This window comes from Brienomyrus brachyistius, chromosome 3 (assembly GCF_023856365.1).
Source record: "Brienomyrus brachyistius isolate T26 chromosome 3, BBRACH_0.4, whole genome shotgun sequence".
NCBI classification, from domain to species: domain Eukaryota; kingdom Metazoa; phylum Chordata; class Actinopteri; order Osteoglossiformes; family Mormyridae; genus Brienomyrus; species Brienomyrus brachyistius.
In genome coordinates, this window is record NC_064535.1 from 23,930,844 (window position 1) to 23,951,545 (window position 20,702).

At 45.3% G+C, this 20,702-nt stretch overlaps 1 protein-coding gene across 1 annotated transcript in view; it reads right to left on the reverse strand.

Annotated features, from left to right (window-relative positions):
* Positions 1 to 20,702, reverse strand: part of cacna1c (calcium channel, voltage-dependent, L type, alpha 1C subunit) — a 178,111-nt gene that overhangs the window by 21,540 nt on the left and 135,869 nt on the right. The window contains exons 11-30 of the mRNA XM_049009423.1: positions 18,756 to 18,782; positions 17,918 to 18,078; positions 16,895 to 17,120; positions 14,763 to 14,964; positions 14,513 to 14,633; positions 14,057 to 14,171; positions 13,302 to 13,422; positions 12,929 to 12,998; positions 12,616 to 12,748; positions 12,218 to 12,347; positions 11,803 to 11,862; positions 11,246 to 11,352; positions 10,731 to 10,818; positions 10,518 to 10,625; positions 10,337 to 10,389; positions 9,985 to 10,131; positions 9,391 to 9,592; positions 8,891 to 9,049; positions 8,092 to 8,202; positions 4,323 to 4,406 (exon numbers count right to left, since the gene is read on the reverse strand). Coding sequence (XP_048865380.1) covers positions 4,323 to 4,406; positions 8,092 to 8,202; positions 8,891 to 9,049; positions 9,391 to 9,592; positions 9,985 to 10,131; positions 10,337 to 10,389; positions 10,518 to 10,625; positions 10,731 to 10,818; positions 11,246 to 11,352; positions 11,803 to 11,862; positions 12,218 to 12,347; positions 12,616 to 12,748; positions 12,929 to 12,998; positions 13,302 to 13,422; positions 14,057 to 14,171; positions 14,513 to 14,633; positions 14,763 to 14,964; positions 16,895 to 17,120; positions 17,918 to 18,078; positions 18,756 to 18,782 — 2,425 coding nt within the window. The remainder of the gene's footprint in view (positions 1 to 4,322; positions 4,407 to 8,091; positions 8,203 to 8,890; positions 9,050 to 9,390; positions 9,593 to 9,984; positions 10,132 to 10,336; positions 10,390 to 10,517; positions 10,626 to 10,730; positions 10,819 to 11,245; positions 11,353 to 11,802; positions 11,863 to 12,217; positions 12,348 to 12,615; positions 12,749 to 12,928; positions 12,999 to 13,301; positions 13,423 to 14,056; positions 14,172 to 14,512; positions 14,634 to 14,762; positions 14,965 to 16,894; positions 17,121 to 17,917; positions 18,079 to 18,755; positions 18,783 to 20,702) is intronic.

The following is a 20,702-nucleotide window of genomic DNA, read 5'->3' on the forward strand; positions in this document are numbered from 1 at the left end:
GGGGAGGGTGGGGGACGTCAACTTGTGAGACCTCGAGGAAGTTGAGCTGGAAGATGGGAAGGTGGGTTTGAGAGGCAGGGTACATAGAGAAAGAGGCTCCGCTATAGCGATCTCTGTCTTTCTGCCAGGGCTGCCACAGTTCACTTGTATGGGCGGGGGGGGGGGGGGGGGGGGCTGTTGATTAGAGGTGCATGGTCCCTGGAAAGGGAGCCATCCACATTCTTTCCCCTCGACCCCAAGCACATACTGGAGGGTCACAGTGTACAGGAGTGGAGATCGACCTTGCAGTGTGGGACCGCGAGTCTTTGGGACTGCTGGAGTGACACTCTTTCTTATAGGGCTTTGAGGACCTAATAGCAATTATCTGCTCTCCTAAAGCTCTAGTCTCTGAAGAGTGGCTCAGTGGTTCCTCTAAGGCATTGTTTCTCAGCCCAGTCCCCTGGGACCACCAGCCAGTCCACATTTTTGCTCCCTCCCAGCTCCCAGAACACCTGCGCTAGGTATTTGGTGTTTTTGAGTGGCTGGGAAGGTGAGAGGTGGGAGGGTGTAGAAATATAAACTGTCTGAAGGTCCCCGAGGGCTGGGTTGAGAAACACAGTGTGAGGTACGGGGGACAGAAGTGATGGCGATATGGAGTTTAGAATTTGGAGAAAAATCAGAGGCAAACTGCATCTTAAAGGACTGATACAATCTGACATGTGGACATCAGCAGGGAAAATAACTGTGGTACAGTTGTATGACATGCTGTGTGTGTGTGTGTGTGTGTGTGTTTGTGTGTATTACGTTTTTATTACACTGTGGGGACCAAATGTTCAGGTCCCCACAAAGATCTGTGAATGCAATCAAAAAACCAAAAATGCCAAAAGTCTTGTATTTTGTTTGGTTACTTACAGTTAAGGATAGGGCTGGGTAGAGGTTAAGGTCGTCATTGTTGTGATTAGAGTTTTCCCCATAGAAATGAATAGAGTCCCCACAAAGACATGTGTGTGTGTGTGTGTGTGTAATGCTTTAAGCCTGGGTGAGTTGAGGGTTTCGCAGTTATGTGGGAAGTATCACCTTTCCACCAGTATTTGCACACAAACCCACTGCAGCGCAATGGCAGCTATGACACCCACCGACCATCCAAAGTCCAGCTGCAGTGGGTTTGTTGCCCTAATTGTACATTATGGTGCAGGGCTCAGATTACGTTACTGTTTTAAATGAGTAATACGGGAGAAAGCCAGATATTATTAGGGCGCAACTAATAGTTTCTTCACAGATATGGTAAATATAGCTATAATACATTATGCTCCATAATATCCATCAATATTGCTATGGATTTCATCCCAGTCTATACATTCCAGTTACCTTGGTAACCCAGGAGTCGCTATTGTAGGCCTGGTGTCCAGTGTTTGTTGCCACGGCCGCTGCTGCCATGGAAACATCTTGCCATTTGACAGCAAGGACAACTTCCTTAAGCCGATTTTATGAATTATATGATCAAGTTACCCAACCCAGAAAAAAAATAAAGCTAATACTAATTAACCAGTATTGTGTGTATAAAAATGGTGGCACTTTGCAACACCTTTCCCCAACCCAGGGACAATGTGGACTTACCTATAGGACATCTAATGCATGGCTAAGAAACATCAGGCTGCTTGGCATCGGAGGCCAATGAAGTAACGAGAACCACAGCACATGTTTACGCAGGTCTGCGGTATCTGCCGTTAATGTTCATTAACTGCTGCACTGCATGTCGACAATTAACCTGGGTTACCAGTTTGTATCTGGGCGGAGAGGCATCACATTCAAAGAGATGACAGAGAGAGAGGAACATCCATGAAAAATAGCAGTGCACTGATTTCAGATCAGACAGAAATGGTTCGGCATTCAGGGAAAATGCAGAATGGAATTATCAGCAAGACACTAGAACTGGCATACGCTTCCTTTTACCTTCTAGCTTCATAATAACAAACAAACAAACAAACAAACAAAAAAAACATATTTTAAGAAGCATCTGCTGGTCCAAATAGTAGGCCAGATTTAGGAACTAGAATACTGGCAGAAATATAGGACCAAAACTCTGGGAATTTAAATCTGGAAGTAAGAAGGTCCGATATACGCCCGTTTTTCGGTAAAAGCAGGGCATTCGTGTCTATGACGATTAATTGGCTTTACTGTTATTGGAGTTAATCTGGTTACCGCAGGCCGAAGTGCAGAGGGTTTCTTAAAAGCTCAACTCAAACGACTAAAGGTCGATAGAATAAGAGGAGGAAATCAAGGTCATGCCTAGATTGAAAAGTAAACCAAACCAAATCCAAAATAATAAATCACCATAAAGGAGAACAAACTCAGGCTCAAACCAATGTTAGTGCAGAGTCAGACAACTGTATAGCAGAGGAAGGTATATATTTCTGGCCTGTACACATACTAAACATGGAGGTGGTCACTCATGAAGGCCTTGGCGAATGTCCCTTCATCAAATATAGCGTCACTTTCAAAGAAGGAAAATCAGTTTGTGCTGCCACTGGGGAGCTGCCACTAGCTTATGTGAAACGCCGGCAAAACCGACGGCGTCGGGTAGCTCTCCTCAGCAGACACGGTCATAGTGAAGCAAGGAAGAAAGGCTGAGGCACAGACAAGGAAGCTACACTTCAGGCGAATCTATAAATGTGAGGAGTGATTCTTCATTAAAAAATGTTATTGTCCGTACAAATGTCTCCTACATTGGAAGACTGAACAAAAACAAATATTCTGATGCAACTGGCATCAGACAGACATAATTAGCACTGCGTTTCAGCCAATAAGTAATGGTGGATATCTGATAATAATATGTAAAACTTGTCGATCAAAGGAAGTTACTGAAAACGTACTGAAATGCTTAATGATAAATTTAACAGCGGAATCCCTGGGTTTGCGATCCCCGAGGGATTAGCTTTAAATGCACGTTTGTCCGTTACCAATAGAGCCACCAAAAAATGGATTTTTTAATATTATAATGAGCTTTAAATATAATTTTTTTAAATCACAGCAGCCAATACTGGCTAAATAATTAAACTGAACTCAAAACTAGCATTCAGGGACATTAAAAACTGAAAGATATATATTATAAATAGACGGTCTAATTGGTAACATTCCCAAATAAATCAAAGCAGTTGTAAAGTTGTAAAAAAAAAATCAAAATTGAGCTGTAAAACAGCAAAATGGGTTGTAAAAAAATCTTTAGTTCTTAATATTAATTCATTAAAAATGTGTTTGCAAACACTTGTACATTGTATAAGTTGAAAGCAACCTCAGTTTGCCTGAATATATCACCCTCATTTTCTTACTATACAGTGTCGTTCATGCCACAGGGAAGAGTGTATCCCTTCTTAAATAATACGTATGTAAGGAAAATAAAAATTAGAAAAGAACGAAATTAAGGGTTAAGGTAATGCAACCGTTGAGATCCTACGGATACTCAGACAGACATAGTGAGAAGCAGGCAGGATCACAGAAAGGTGAGCTACTTACGTTAACCTCAGTGATAGCTATATCGACAATGCTACCCACAACTATTAAGGCGTCAAATGTGTTCCATGCATCAACAAAATAATGCTGCAAAGGGTGAAAGAACAAACGAAACAACAAAAACGAAAGTCAAACAAAACAAAAGGAGAGAAGAGAAAAATAAGAAAGAAAAGTGTTATACACAAACTTTTTTGTAACGATAAAAAAGGGGACTGAAAATTAAAATTAAACAGTGACTGTGAAAATAAACGGAAAGAAAAAACATAATCCGAAAATAGACCAGGAAGAACGGTGATCAGTCATGCGTGTCGACGGCGAGGACAACACCACCAACGAAAATATCGGGAAAGTAACAGTTTGAGCAATGTCCCGGTAGCTGGGCTCCTTCGGTTAGTGATAGCATGTTCCGTTAGTCACGTCAAAACCTCCACACACGACACAGCCTGTCACGTAAACGTCACGTTTTGCTCTCTCTCTCTCTCTCTCTCTCTCTCTCTCTTTCTCCCACTGGCCCAAGGTCCCTGTAGGTTCTACCTTTGAAAAGCCCTTCTACCCACACTCAAAGTCTCCACCAGAGCAGAGGGACACAGCGGAAGCACCCTGTCCGCTGTGTGTGATAGGAACCTGAAGAGGATAATGGCCTTTTTTGGATGGGAGGCTGAAGGAGGCTGAGGGTCATGGGAAACCGGAAGAGGAAGAACAGGTTACAGATGAGAGGAGGACAGCACAGGGTACAGGACAGCATGGTAGAGAAGGAGCAAGGAGACAAGGAGCTGCGATGGAGAGAGAGAGGAGGACAGAGTGACTGCTGGGAGTAGTGACGGTATACTCACATTGATCTCACTCAGAATGACGTCTATTATGCTGCCAATTACGATGAGGAAGTCAAAAACATTCCAAGGATCACTAAAGTAACCCTATACAGGATGGAGGGGGTAGGTGAGGGGGGGGTAGAAAGGCAAGTTAGACAGGCGTCATTAAATGCGAAAGCGCTTTTAACCGTTAACTTGTTTCTCACAAAAGGGTTGGGGCAATTTCTCTCAAAAGAGTCTGTCTCTTTGTAACAATGGATGGGGTTTTGCTGGGTAATTTTACTCCTGAAAGGGAAGAGAATAGCAGTTAATGGAATCTAAACATGTCAGCCTCAAGGACTGCTTACTGTAATCCAGTGGAAGTAAAAAAGAAGAGAGGCAAAGGGCAACGTATTTAGTCTTCTTTGGCCACTTACAGATGTTACTGTTACTGGTAGGAGTTTTAAAGTAACGTCCGGACTTCACCGAAGGCTTAAGCACCATACTGTGAATCGTGAATCACAAGTGGGACAAGTACTTATATATTTGGGTTAAGAGTTGGGAGCTGGTTTTAAAGAGACAGCATTTCTTTGATCGGCCTTGATTAATCGTTTTATCCACATACTGTGTTAAAGGTGTTTTGTCTTAAGGTTTTATTTTGGTTTAATGGATTTGAATCACTGCTTGATGCATATGCAGACATGATAAATGTACTTAATGCTCAGCATGGGTTTCCATCTCTGACAAACCCATGGATCACAGCACCAAAGCCTGGGGATGGAATGTTTAGGGAAACCCCTGGCTAGTGACATCGCTGCTTCGCCGGAGAGGATTCTGGGTATTCTGTACTTCCTGTTTAAAGGCCAATGAGCGGCTAAGCAGAGTACAGCAGTGCACAGGAGACTTTGCTCTATATCCCGGGTAAAAGGACAGCAGTATGCTAGCGGGTGGGAGGGGGATGTTACGTGTTGAGTTGGGATATATGTATATATATATGAATAAATACCTGAGTACATAAATGCAAACTTAAGGTTTCCTCTGAATGGACACAAAGGCCATGTACTAATGTGTATTATGACATGGTTCCTGATCTACACAGTAAACATTATTACATAACTGTACCATCTATATCATGCACCATAAGCATACAATTTCATTAGATTTAAATAAAAAGAATCTACTCCTATTGCTTTTTAACGGGATCATAATGTATCATGATGTTATGGATCATGTTACATTTGTGGAAAAACCTATTTTACTGTGTCCACCCGCCCCCACTACAATCATTTATAGCCCTGGACCTGCTCCCCTAGGCAGCACTGAGATCCAACATGGATCATGGAGGCATGAGGGGAAGGTGGGGATGGAACCAGTGGAAGTGGGTGAGGGAACTCCATTGAGGCAGGCCACTGCTTTCCAGTGGCTGATAATGATCTTTCAGGGTGATGAAAGCAGTGAGTGAACACCCTCCAGTGGTGGACATGATGGTAAAATATTGAGGACTGGACAGTGTCCATTACTTCGACCCATGGACGACATTAACACTAACAACAAGCAAACCCTAATAAATACATAGATAAAAATGAGAGAGAAAGAGAGCATGAAGAAAATGATGATTAATCAGACACTCGTTGAGAGCCACACCTGCCTATTAACCCCGATGGTCACTCGTGTCTCTGGTTTTACATTGTTATTTGCCATGGCATTTCATTGTTAACGTTGTTAAGAAAGACACTGCAGAGGAAAAAGAACATTAAGGCGATAGAGAAATACATTAAAAGGACGAGGGTATCGCATCAGAGATGTCATGTTAAACCACAGACTGAGAAGGGAGAAGAAGAAAGCCAGAACAATATGACTATCACACAGCACCCCCTACATGCTGGGGGAACCTGTGTGAGTTTCCTTGCGGAGTCTGCAATCCAGAAACAAGCAAGGTCATCACAGGTGTACGGATTCAGAGGGGAAAGGGGTGCAGGTGGAGAAATGCTACCGGAAAAGGAAAAAAAAAAAGATACAAAATGATATTAGGGAAGAGAGAAAAGGAAAAGCAAAGGACCTTGGAAGAAAGATGAGACCATCTGAGATATCAGAAAAGGAATCACAGACTGTCATGAATAAAAAGGTTAGTCATCCCAAAAGAGAAGACAAGAATAAAACACTCGTGAGAAAGCGCATGGTCCTAAATGCTCCTGGTCTGCACTTTAGAATGAGGCTGATACACACAAATCGGCTGAGGCCCAGGGGACACGGAACGACAGGGTTCTGTCCATGGGAAGCACCACAGAAGCCCTGTGGGATGAAAACATGGTGTCACCTTAAAAGCCCCCAAACCCTGAGAGCCAGGGGTCTATTTGGAGGAGGAGGAAGAGGGGAAAACCAGGGAAACGTGGCCATGGATTAATTTCATTCAATTATCATTTCACTGCACGTTACCCTAGAATGCAGGATTTAGCCAAGCATTAGGGGTAAACTGGAATAATTTGAAATAAAAGCTACCCAAATGTATCACTCCCCTATCTTTTATATGAATGACCTTGTCTCCGTTACTAAGTCAAAACACTGTCGACCCGGAACATTCTGTGGCCATGGCTGTGGGATTAATGGCACCGGCCATGCAGAGGCCAAATTAGCACCGGGGATAAAATGTACCCCTTAAACAATCGTCATGCCCGTTAGTCATAGCGGTTATTAGCAATTAGCTCATTAGCAGAAGATTACATTAAGATGAACTGTGCTTTTCCGTTGCGTGAGCACACTAATATGGATTGTAATTCTATCAGTGCATCCTTTGATAGTTATTTCTACGGACATGTACTGGGACTGAGATATAACAGAATTGTTTTCCTAGCTGCTCATGAGAGCAACATGGCGGCGTTATTCTGTAGCAAAACCTTTGGTTTCTGTGTCAGCGGCTGCAGCAAACAAGGACTGCATGTTGTCATGGGGTGTAACTTGGGTTCTTTACTGAAATTGTCCACATTGTAACAGCTGGGACTAAACTGCCTGCAAGCTCCTCCTATGGGTTGAAAGGATGAGTTTGAAGGTTATGGGAAGGTCCCATGACTGGGACCCATGACTGGGACCCACCAACTGCCACTGGCTACAGAGCAGTCATCCCCAAAAGCCAGGAGTCACCAGCCCATGTCAGTCCCCTAGGAGCCATCTTTGTGGTCTATTTGAGGAAGCTACTTATTACAAGCCATGCTGGTGCTTAAAAACAGACCGAATGACAACCTTCACAGGCCGTGTGACAAACAGACGAAACTGTGCCGTAAAAAACAAGAAGCGTAAACGGTGTCAGTAATATTTCTTCAGCTGGGAAGAGACACACAGAGGGGACAAGGACTCATAGAAAATCATAACAGAACCAACAAAATAATTAAATGCTTTCACAATTAAAGAAAGGGCCAGAGAAACTCTGATGGTCAGGCATCCCCTGGACAAATCCTCTTTTCCTCCACTTGAGAAGTTTGCCACTATTCCCAGTAATCAAGTTTCAATTTACAAAGTGTGGTTTTAGCATTGTTTCCGATTAACGGGACATTGTAACAAATTAATTATGCTTGACGGGGCCAACAACATAATATTTATCTTGAATACTTCCATTTATTAGACGTGCAAGGTGGCAAACTTCATGTAACCAAGAAAAAAATATCAAGGATCACTGTTAATAGACGAAGTGTTGCTAAGCAAAGAAACGTGGAAGGTAAAAACGTGGAGGGTTTTTTTTAGGAAGGTAAAAAAAAAAAACACCCAACACGACGTCCTTATGAGGGATCTGGGGTCAGCATGCGGAGGTTCTACGTACCCGAGGCTTGAAGGCGATGAGCTTGAGAATCATCTCCACGGTGAACAGGCCAGTGAAAAGCATGTTCAGCACATTCATGGCCTTGTTGAAGGAGAGGGACTGGCCGTGGTGCTGGGGGTGAGCCAAGCACACAGACAGGAAATGCATGCTTTAATCGGCACCTGGCACCTCGCACCCTCTCTACATCGATTAGTGCAGCTGTTCACTGTATCGCAGCTGCACTTTTGGGGGGTTCCCGCATACATCAACGTCACAATTTTTGTGCAATCCTTCCCCACCAATCAGGTGGTTACCTATATTTCCTTGTCTTGATGTCCATACCTTAAAATGTCATGTTTATATTATGTTTATATGACTATATGATTATATGACGCCTCATTTGCAGGATCAATGAGAAAGTGTAGAACTCACCATATATATGACGCTGACAATAAAACACACTTTGACATGCGAAAAATCCTTGAATAAATGGTGACATTAAGCTACACTTACTCAATGCTGACAGAAGGTCAAAGAACTTCGCATTTGCATTACTGTAATGGCTTATGGCTGCATACACGAGCCAAATGAAGGAGCACGGAGCTGTCCGAGAGCGGAACCGCAGCTCAGTGTTTCTCAAACCAGTCCTCAGAGACATTCAAACAGACCATGCTGCCCCCAAGGGAGCAAAAATGCAGACTGTCCAGCAGGGAGCTGGGGGGGGGGAGCAAAAACATGGACCATCTGGAGGTCCCCGAGGACCGGGTTGAGAAACACACTGCTGCAGCTTATATTGCGAGTGACAGCTGAGCTGACTCACCTGCATGGCCAGGCAGATGGTGTTGAGCAGAATGAGGACGAACATCAGATACTCGAAGTAGGTGGAGTTCACCACGTACCACACCTTGTACTGATATGGGTTCTTCGGGATGTACCTCCGCAGTGGGCGGGCTTTGAGCGCATATTCCACACACTGGCGCTGGGTCCATAGGAGAGACGTGCATGCACACAGACACGCACCCGAGGGAATGCACGCACGCACACACGGAAGAACACGCATCAATGATGCACACTGGAGTTCCCAAAAGAGCAAACAAGTCCTTCCACGACCATTTTACCATCTGCTATACCCAAAAAAATCTGATTATCTTTTACATGTTATGGGTGAACCGCATTATGAATCATAGATGGAATCCTGTGATGATAATTGAAAAGCCACTATTAGCAGTGTTATTAAAGCAAACAAACTAAGCACTGTGGCGCATCCTTTTCCATTAAGCCCCTCAATCCTGCCACCAGCACGACCCACCGGTGCCTAACCTGGTTCTTGTCCAGTTCACAGTTCTTGTATTCCTGCTCCCCTTGCTCTTGGAAGGTGACAATGACGAAACCGACGAAGATGTTCATCATGAAGAAGGCAATGATGATGATGTAGATGATGAAGAAGATGGAGATCACCACACGGTAGTTGTAGATCGGCCCAATGTCCTCTGCATGGGAGTCTATGGCCCGGTACAGCAGCCTGTGGTGAAGCGAGGAGATACGGTATGGTGAAGCAGTGCTTTACTGCACCTGAACAGGTGTCAGAAGGTGTAGTTGGCCGTGTGTATTGTGCAGTGTTTTTTCGAGGGACACATAACTTGGTGGTTTGGGGACCAAACTTGTGGTGTTCCTGGTGCAAAATAAGTCATTTTTAAAAGGTATTTCTAAAGGAGGAACAGGGCACCCCAATATGATTGACCTGGACTTCTAATAAGATTCCGGAAGCTCCAGCGAGTTCCATTACAGTTGACCAATTGTAGCCCCTTGGTGACCATACTTTGGGCCAGGAAGGTGAATACATTTTTCTTCATATGTCAGGCAGAGGTGAAATCATCATTATCTGTGAACAGAGGCACAGATGACTTAACATACCCTGGCCAGCCCTCGAAAGTCGAGACCGCAAACAGCGCCATCATCCCCTGGAGCACGTCGTCGAAGTTGAACTCGCTGTTCTCCCAGATCCTCGTCGCCTTCTCCGGTTTGGCCACGTCCCCGTCCTTGTAGAGGATGTAGGTACCCCTGCGAGGAAGCATATTTACGCATTAACCAGAGAAACCTGCTTGGTGTCCCATTTACTATCACGGGCCTTGATAATATACAGAAGAACCAATATTCAAGTGAGCAGAGGTAGGAGGCCTGCACAGGAAGTCGTATATAGTCAAATCAATATATGTACAAACAAATAACTACCTAAAAAGAAACACAGGCAGGCAGAAAGACTCACTTGCATTCCCCTTCTGTTTGTTTGGAATTGTCGGTGCAGCTGTAGAACTTGCCCTGGTGATGGGACAGTGCATTTATCAGTCTCAGGAACATGCGACTGTATTTATCAATGCCAGAGATGTGACAGTACAGCAGACAGGGGGCGTCCGGGTTGCGAACAGGGGCAAAGCCTCTGCCACCACCTTGAACAGCTGCACTCCAATGCAGGCAAACATGAACTGCAGGAGCGAGGTGACGATGACAATGTTCCCAATGGTGCGGATCGCCACGAAGACACACTGGACCACGTGCTGGAGAGATGGAGAAAGAGAACTGTCGGTGTGAAGGAAACACAGGTGAGGGTAACCTCTCTGGGGGGGGGGGGTGCCTGGGGATGGATCGGGGACGATGCTGACCTTCAGGCCCTTGGCTCGATTAATGGCCCTTAAAGGCCTCAGCACCCGCAGCACCCTGAGGATCTTCACTACATTAATGGCACTTGACCTGAACATAGGGTGGAAATAAGTGGTTTGCAAAGGTTAGAAAAACATCTTTTATGAGACATAATTGGTAGATAATACATACAAGTATACTTGCTTGATTGTATCTAGGAGTGAGAGAAATACATATTACACAAACAATGAAAATCTCTGTGTAAAACCTGCCATTTGAGAACAACCAGGTGTTGAGCACTTGAGACTGAATCGTTCTGGGAAATGAAGGAAGGTAGTGATTTAATGTTTGATCCACATGAGATCTACACTGTGTTCTATCAGGTATGAGCATATGGGGTCATCAGAGCACTCAGATCTTGGTGTGAATCTCAAGACCCCAAAACAAAGAAAGCAATACCCTCACAGCTTATTACACTGTGAGGACAGCAGAGACACACTCCCCGGAAGCGAGCGATGAGTTAAAGAAGGGCACTCACTGAATCCCAGAGGAGATGAGGGACACACTGACCACCACCAGGTCCAGGATGTTGAAGTAGTTGCGGCAGAAGGAGCCTTTGTGAAGGAAGGCCCCGTAGGCTGTCATCTACAAACACAAGAGGGAACCAGCAAGGTCTAACAAAAGGGGAACGGATATGCACATCTCCATCCACATCTACAAGCCAGTGCCTGGCATTTGTAAGAGAGAGTACATATCTTTGCCGTTCAAGGCAATGTAATTGGTTGACTAATGAGTCCTGGGGATTCAGGTGTCAATCTGGCACACATTAAATTGCACTGGACACTCTGCAGTACCCCAGTTGCTGTGGGATCACACTTAAAAGAAGGATGTAGAGCAGAGTATGCAGTCTTCCTGTTCATGTAGCGCAAGCTAAAACCCTGGGTTCCTTTAAATCAGAGCTAGATGAGATTCTAACAACTCTGAGCTATTAGTTAGGTTCTGCCCAAACAAGCTTGATGGGCCGAATGGCCCTCCTCTCGTTTGTAAATTTCTTATGTTCTTATGTTCAAAGCCATATGGGAAATTGCATCGTACCTTCAGTATGATTTCGATAGTAAAGAGTCCCGTGAAGACATAATCAGCATAGCCTAGTATCTGAGGGAAAGACACCGAGGTATCAGTGTAGAGTTCAAGCAACGTTCTCTTTAAATTCAACAACTGAAGGAATATCAAAGCTGAAAAAAACCACAACTATAGTGATATGCCACTTTGTTCAATTACCATGGACAATTGGTTTTTGTAGTGCAGCAGTATTCTTACAGTCGACTGGTAATTATAATAGCTAATGAACTAGACAAGGCAAGTTTTCAACAGCAAAAATGTATAATTGCTTGAAATCTGTCTGTCACTGATTGCAGAAGTTATTTGCTTCATTGGTTCCCTCTGCGCTGCCGTGTCAGAGTGCTGTAATAACACGCATTTCAATGTGGACAGGAATCTGTGCGTGAACCTGATTCCTAAAGGAGTCGTTCTTCACGGGGTCTTCTGCAGCCAGCGAAATGCTGCTCAGCAGAATGAAGAAGAGGATGAGGTTGGTGAAGATGTTGTGGTTGACGATCTTGTGGCACAGTACCCTGAACCTTTGTGAGAGACAGGGAAGGCGTCAGGAGTGAGTGAAACAGGGTCGGTTGGCACGCTTCACCCAAGTCAGTAATGGTGATTATTACAGTACTGCAGAACTTAAAGCCTGAAGTGTTCTTGAAAGCAGACAAGGGTTTTTATCTGATTCCTCTGTCTATCAGCGTCTGCCATCTGACTTCGGCCAGTCTCTTAAATGATCCACATTATACACTGTCTATGGCCAACCCTTAGTCAGCTCTTGGGCAACCCGACTTCAGTACGGCTTACTTGTTGGTGTGGCTAAAGATGAAGAAGGCCCGAGCCTCAGGCATGGGCACTGCCTTCTCCTTCAGCTGGATGTCCGACAGTGGCCGGGGCCGAGGTCCCACCGGCATCTCTGGTTCCTCATCATCTTCATCACCTACAGGTGCAGGCAGATACCCGTATGATAGACAGGGAACTGAAAATATGCAAATATAAACGACTGGCATTATGAAACGGTACCAAATACAAACAGAATTTATGCAAAACCCTCTATACATAAATTATGTCACAATGATTTCCTATTGAAATGACTGGAATAAAACTTCCTTTGGCTTACCTGGAAAATCGTTAGCGGGGTAGGGGTTCTTCTCTTCGTTCTCATCACCTTGATATTCATCTATGTTGATCTGAAAATCCAAGCACATGCCAATACAGCAACCTCAAAGACGCCATTGCTATTTGCATCAAAATTTTCATGATACTTGTATCAGAAAAGCAGCCGGAAACAAGAGAAAAGTCAACAGTTCTGTCAAACGCGTGTGGGCTGAGAGGAAAAACAGATTCATGTGAAAAATGTCAACGAGAAAATCCTTTTATCAAAATATTAAAGGAATCTTTCTCGAGCTGATTATTTGTTATGATTGTTATTGCTTCCCTGGAGGACAAAAGAAATGTTATATAAATCCCGCCTGTCGTCTGCCCACACTCACCTTGGTGGCAGTGGGTGTCTCTCCATCTGAAGTGATGGATTTCAGCTCAATCTTCTCCTCCTTATGTTCTTCCTCAATCGGTTGCTTTTCATTTTCTGGCCGCTTTTCTGGGCTGGCGGTTCTTCGCGTGACAAAAGGAGCAACGACAATAGAGGACGCTTTTGAATGAAGATACGGGCACTACTCATATGTTTATTACACAGGAGTTTGCCTGCATGGCTATTACATACCTTTTAATAGATTCAGTGGCCGCTAAACTAGATACACCTGGCTAGAACCCACGTTTGCCTCCAGAATCGCTTCTAGGGTGATCATTCAGAGAAGCCCATTCTGCACACTCCTGTTGTACTGAGCACTTGTGGCTGTCCTGTTAGTTTTAACGAGTATGGATATTCTCCTGCGACCTCTCTCATTAACAAGGTGTTTTCGCCCACAGACTAGATGTTTTGTGTTTATCGCACCATCCTCTGTAAACTCTGCACGGTATAGTGTGTGAAAATCCCAGGAGGGAGGCTGTTTCTGAGATGCCGGAACCACCACGTCTGGCACCAACAATCACACCACGTTCAAGACCTCTTGGGTCACGTATCTTAGTCAATCCAATGCTCAGCCAAACAGAAACTAAACCTCCTGACCCTGTATGCATTCAGCCACTTGATTCATTGTTTGGAGGAGCAGGAATAGGAACAGGAGCAGGAACCGGAGCAGGACCAGGATCAAACTGCTTTTCTGAGCATGTAAGTGCAGTGGGGTACCTGGCAAGCTTTTTCCTTTCCTTCTCCTCCTCTTCCTCCTTCTGGGCTGACGTCAAGCTCTCAGCATCTGCAAGATTGTCCACAGCGATGGCCAAGAAGACATTCAGCAGGATGTCTGTTCAGCACAACTGTCAAGGAAACACCGTGTAACCATCTGAATTCGGAAGTCAGGATTCAGAAGTCTGGCTTACCTGTGTCTTGCCTCAAAACACCCGAATTTATATTTTGTCTTCAAAAAGAAGTGGTAAAATTTAGTAAAGAATACTGGAAGGAGACCTTTGTAAAAACCTGCAAACCAGGTGCAACCATGTTTGAAGAACATTTTAGAGACCTCCTTGCCTCATACATGTTCTCATGTTCCTGGCGACCACAGCAACATGAGCTCAGAACTTCAGGTACCAGCTTTCCGGAGAGAGCTCTGAAACGGAACTGGAAGTTAATCCAAGGTAAGGATACAGTTTCCACAGATGAAGAGGATGATGAAGTAGATGCAGACCAGCATTCCTGGGAAGGATGGCCCCCCATATGCCATAATTCCATCATACATTACTGAGTTCCAATCCTCGCCTGTCAGGATCTGTGAGGAAAGAGTTCACCCATCGTTACAAACCAACATGTTGAACCAGATCTTACAAGACAGAATGTTGAACACTGTTAGTTCTTTGAGCCCATGGCTCCCTCTAGTGGGAATGCTGGAAAGTGATACCTGAAACACAGTGAGCAGTGACTGGGGGAAGTTATCGAAGGTGCTGCGGCGGGTCTCGTCGAAGTTGAACTTCCCCCCGAACAGCTGCATGCCCAGCAGAGAGAAGATGATGATGAAGAGGAAGAGCAGAAGCAGGAGGGAGGCGATGGACCGCACTGAGTTGAGCAGCGAGGCTACCAGGTTGCTCAAGGAATTCCAGTACCTGCAGGGGCAGATGGACGAGCCAGACAGTAGAATCAGATTCAACTACATTACCCATGAGGCACAGCGACTACACTGGCACCCACCATATATTAGAAACGCCTTTCAAGCAGGGCATGGCCAAAGTCTCTTGTGTCTGTCACCACTCCATGAGGAGCACTGCCCTTTTTCTTTAATTTTTCGGTTTGATTACAACAGATTTGGCCATGAATAATAGAGCTACTAAGCACTTATCTGAAGAAATCTGGAAAACCTTCAAATGAAAAACATCCTTTTAATCATTCCTCAATGATGAGAGAGCAAGCAGCAAAGTATCGACAGGCACAATTTGTGCCTTTTTTATTGGGATCTGTGTTTTCAGGCTTTCTTTAACATCTTTTGGTACCAGAGCTCTCAGCAGGTCACATGACAAACCGCTTCGCCTCCACAGACAATGGCCATGCCCTGCACATTCAGATGGCGAGTGCCAGTGCTGGGATGCCGTATGCATGGCTGGTAGGGGACCTCCTCTGGCTTGCAGCAAGGGGTTTTCTGCAGGGGGCAAAGTTCTGGCATTCGGGATAAGATCCATGCTGAGTAAGGGACAGGGGAAAACCGACTCACTCCAGCTGGTTACAAGGCATACAAGAGTTGACGAAGGAACAGGCACTCTGCTTTGGAAACTCACTGAAGAGGAGAAGACAAGACAACAGGTGTGAGAGAGGGGCGTCGAGCCAGCCTGTCCAACCCCTGTCTGACCACTCACCAGCAGAACAACAGACCCCACAAAGACACAACATAGAGAACATAGAGGGAGGAATGCTGTTACTATGGGTTACCAGTCACATGACACACATCTGGCAGCTGGAGGGGTGGGGTGGTGAATATGACAGTGATGACGACAATGACCTTGGCGATAAATCACATTGGTAACTGCTAATATGGGTGTAAACAGCATTCAAAACAGGCAACATCAATGGTGTACCTTTATAAAGGTAATCACTAGTGCATGTACAGTTTTATATCTTCATCAGCATTTAAATATAGAGATAGCATGTTGACTCTCTTTAAACCACCTATCAACTGCTCCGTAAAACTGCCCTCGTTAAATGGAGATGTGGTGAATCGGTCAATAGAAAAATATCCTTTACAAGGTGGAAAGTTTGACTCATGTGTTGTTGATGGCTAAAATGGTCTCCTGGGTTCCTGGACTTTCAGAAGCCATGGGTCTTCAGATGACTGGGATGAACCGATACTCAAATCAGCTGGTTGAAAACACGCACAGGTGTGAGATACCAGTTCTCATGCTTGGCACGTTGTCCTGAAGGCAAAAATCTTGATGAATGTCCCAATAAAGGTTGTAAGGAGCATTCTGTATATTCCAGAGATTAATTTGACTGTTGCAGCCCACTGGGGGGAAAATGTGGCTGTTGGCATTGAGTTAGCAGCAGTGTCACATCATAAAACCAATGTGATTATTTAACGTAGGAGAAAAGCCAAGGAGAACAGTGAATGGGGGGCAAGGCGCAACCAGTGGAGTGCAGAACAAAAACAACTGAACCTTGAGTAGCATGGTAAATGTGAGTACAGATCATGTGACATTATCACATATATCATGTGATAAGGGCATGGTCATGTGATAAGAGAATGATCATGAGATAGGTCATATGATAGGAGTATGGTCATGTGATAGGCCATGACTCTGGTTAATCTTTGCTCCAGAACAAGACCACTCCAGAGTACCCAGGATACCATTACCGTGGTGTGAAGGCGACGATGTAGCAACTCCATCAACCTGAACAGGATGACGATGACTGCTTGTTGTGGTGAAGCACAGTAACAGTAACAGGGTGACAGGACAGCACAGGTGAGGTGACAGCACAGGTGATGTTACCATAGTGACAGAGACAGGTGGAGGTTTTTGCTTGGGCGGGTGAGGAGGGGAGGTGCACCTGGTGATCTTGAAGATGCGCAGGAGGCGCACACAGCGCAGGACTGAGATGCCCAGCGGGGACATGATCTTCGTCTCCACCAAGATGGTCTCCAGGATGCCACCGCACACCACGAAGCTGTCGAAGCGGTTGAAGAGGGACACGAAGTAGGCCTGCAGGCCCAGGCTGTACATCTTCAGCAACATCTCGCCCGTGAACAGAGCCAGCAGCACCTTATTGGCGATGTCTGGGGGGACGCCCAGCACACAGTTACGGCACGACCTCAGAAACCACAAATCACAGGTGCAGCCCCATGCAGGCACTCAAACACAAAACAGAAACAGATACTGATTGGTCAGACACCCATAACCTATCAGAGATCATAGTCGCCCTGTGCATTGACTGACAGATGGCCCTGAAGACGCACACTATTCCATCAACAGTCACAGGACACCTCAGCGATTGCAAGAAAACAGGTGTGGATACAGAATATGCAAATAGTTCATATTATTGAGAATCACATTATAATGTGACGTTAGGCAGCTGCATTAATGCAAAGGACGGGACATTTTTGGGATGAACTGGAACATAGAATTAGGGCAAGGTCAAGATAGTTCTCTAAAGGAGGAGCAGAGCAAAATACCACCGGTACTGATACTAGAATGCTGCCATGACTCACTGGGGCAGGGAATAAGGCCAAAGGCATGCTGACACCATCTATTTCTGTCCACTTGAAGGATCTATACATCAAATCGATCCATCCCACTGATCCAGTCATTTGCATCAATCTGCTCTCTCTGGCTGGCCTCTGGCAGCAACCAGGCAGGACTGCTAACCCCCAGTCAATAGCAACAAAACAGATAATCCCATCGTATGTGTGTGTGAGATCTGTGAGTCAGTCATGTAAAGATAGTATTTACTGTGAGTATCACTCAATTACTGCTGGGGCAAAAGGGGCAAGGACAAAATGGCTCTTTGTGTTTTGCATTACTACCCCCCCCCCCATGCCACGCCCAGTGCCCCTCCCCTTGGGCAGGACTGCACCTTGCACATCTGTGAGCCACTGGGGCTGCTTGTGGTGCTCCGAGGCAATGGTCAGCGTGTTGAGGAAGACCAGGAAGATCACCAGCCAGTAGAAGACATTGGACTTCACTGCTGCTCGGCTCTTTCGCCGGCACAGGCGGTTCCAACGCCGCGAATACCGGCTGCAGGCAGAGAAGAAGAGTGCGAGAGGGACATGGGAAAAACAGCCTCTTACTGACACACTTAGAGGCGTCTAAGGCTTCATTTACAAATAAGAAATCCCTTCAGGGAGGAAGAGTACATATTTAGCTTGAATTAATGGCTCTACAGGTTTAAGATGGACATAAAACTAAATACAATTCTTAATTTTTCTCACAACTAGTAAATTTTCTTACGAAGTGGACTTATCTGTTATAATTTGCAAGTACAAGATGAAAAACTAGTAACTAATGGAATCTCCTGTTGAATGGAATCCCAGTTGAAATAGAAAAAAGGAGCATAAAACACAATGGGCACCAGTTGCTTATATTTCCTTCTGGATTGGAGGAGAAAGCCGCCATATTGGTCAGGAGGGCAAGGTGAAAGGTCGTCTAAGGATCTACAGCTAATTGCAGTGCCACTGCCAGTAATGCCGGAGACCTCGTGAAGCCTCATGTGAGGCCGTGTCTGAGTAGTCAGCGTCACGGAAACGCTCGGCAATTCAGCACAGGCCACGCTGGGGGCTGTGCACACACACACGTGTACACGCGCGCACACGGACAGCACAGCACGAGACGCACACAGCGAGCTCCAATCACAACAGGACAGCAGCGAGCACAGCAGCACAGCCCAGGGGTCACCTCTGACATGATGTACTAACCTGAACTTGGATTTGGAGATCCTATTTCTGGAACAAAAAACAGAATGGATTATACACATGAAACAGGACATGACATCATGGGAGACATCTTTTCAGAGAGAAGACAGTACACAACATGTCAGTGGTGATGGGCAATGACAGACATAGCACAAGTGGGTACAACTGCTTCCACTTGGGGAAAACAAAAGCACTGGAATGCCTCTGGATCAGAATTAATTCATTTCTTTATTAACACCTTTCCTGAGATTCAAATTCTGTTTAAGCAGACCTCCGTGATGGCAGTAACAACGATGTTCTTGTGTGTGGAACACTCTCTGCCCTAAGCTCAACAGTGAGACTTTGTCACACTGCAACCGGTCACATAACAGGGAGCGTGAGGTCACCCATAATTCACAGGCGGCCCCTTTGGAGTGATGAATGGGAAATGCTGTGACCTCTGACCTCTGTCTGCACCAATACAATGAGCTCCGGCTTGGTAACAGCCAATGACACGCAATCTACCGTCAGCACTGTCCGTGCTGAGGTTCTGGGGACAGCTTCACATGTGTGTGTGTGCATGAGCATGTGTTCACGCATTGGTCATACAACACGCGCAAAAACACAAACACAAACACACATACAGATACACACACATATTGTGCTAATCCAGACTGTGCATCTGAATTTTACTTGGGCCAGACTGTCAGGTTTATGTGCTTTGGGTCTGGTATACACTGCAGCTATGAAACGTTTTTCAAACACAATCAGATCTGTACAATAGTTGTTATTGTAATAATATCTGCAAAATCACATACACAAGTGCATGCACACATAGAACATGCTTTTCATAAAACACATGCAGTTAGGCTTCGTGAACGCAGAAGGTAAGGTCATTTCATGCGACACACTGTGCAGTAACACGCTCTATGGTCACATTCTTCTCCCGACACAGCATGCAGGCTGCTGCATGCGCCCGACCTCAATGACGATCGAACACAGCCAGCTCCCATTCTAGCTCCATGCCACAGGCCCAAAATCAATCAAGACTTCATATATTTGAAGACACGTTGACCCGAGCTTCTAAGCCCCACCCCTTCTGCTCAGGAGACAGGTGATTGGTGTATATTGGTTCTATCAAAACGGCCATGTGAATGACAGGCTCCCCCTTTCCAATCAATGCCCGCTGCCTGTTTCAGCACTAATTACTGTGCTACGCAGCAGAAGCTGTGTCAACTCCATTGTTAATTACGCAAACCAAAAAAGGCTTGTTATTTAACCAGACAAATTTTCAAAACAAACACCAGAATAGTAAGAGAGCGCTCAGGCGGTATATGTGTGTGACTGTATGTGTGCATTAATCTCTCACCTACTTCCTCTTGCTTTTGGCAGGAAGGTGATACAGAAGGTTAGCCAAAAACATCCATTAAACTAGGCTCCATTCCAAGTACATCAGCATTGCCTACTGTATGCTCCGTGTGTTAGCTTGAAACGGCTTTTAACATGATGCTACTGTTAGCATGCTACGGCTGTTAGCATGTTATTGCTGTTAGCATGCTACCACCAGCCAGCCACTGAGCCCAAAACGGGGCTCTCAACCATACAGTGTCACAGCATTTCCTCACATTTAAAGGTTATAGCTTCAGTGTCATAATAAAGGTTTATGAGCTGTTACAAAGCATGCAAATATTTGCTATTTATGCCGTGAAGCACAACCATGAGAATTACACTGATGAAGAAGCTGGTCACCGTCCTCAAGTCCTCTACCGTGGTCTAAGGGCTGCAGTTGGATTGGGGTTATGGGTATGACAGGCTCACGGATGCACAGGGACTGTAAATACACAGAGACCCACAGTGGGCCTGACACACAGCGACTCGGTGCCTACAGGCCGCACTGTGATTGGCAAGTCCAGGAGCGACCAAGCAACAGAAGCACAGAGGGGAGGACAGTGAATGTCACAGGTGTTGATG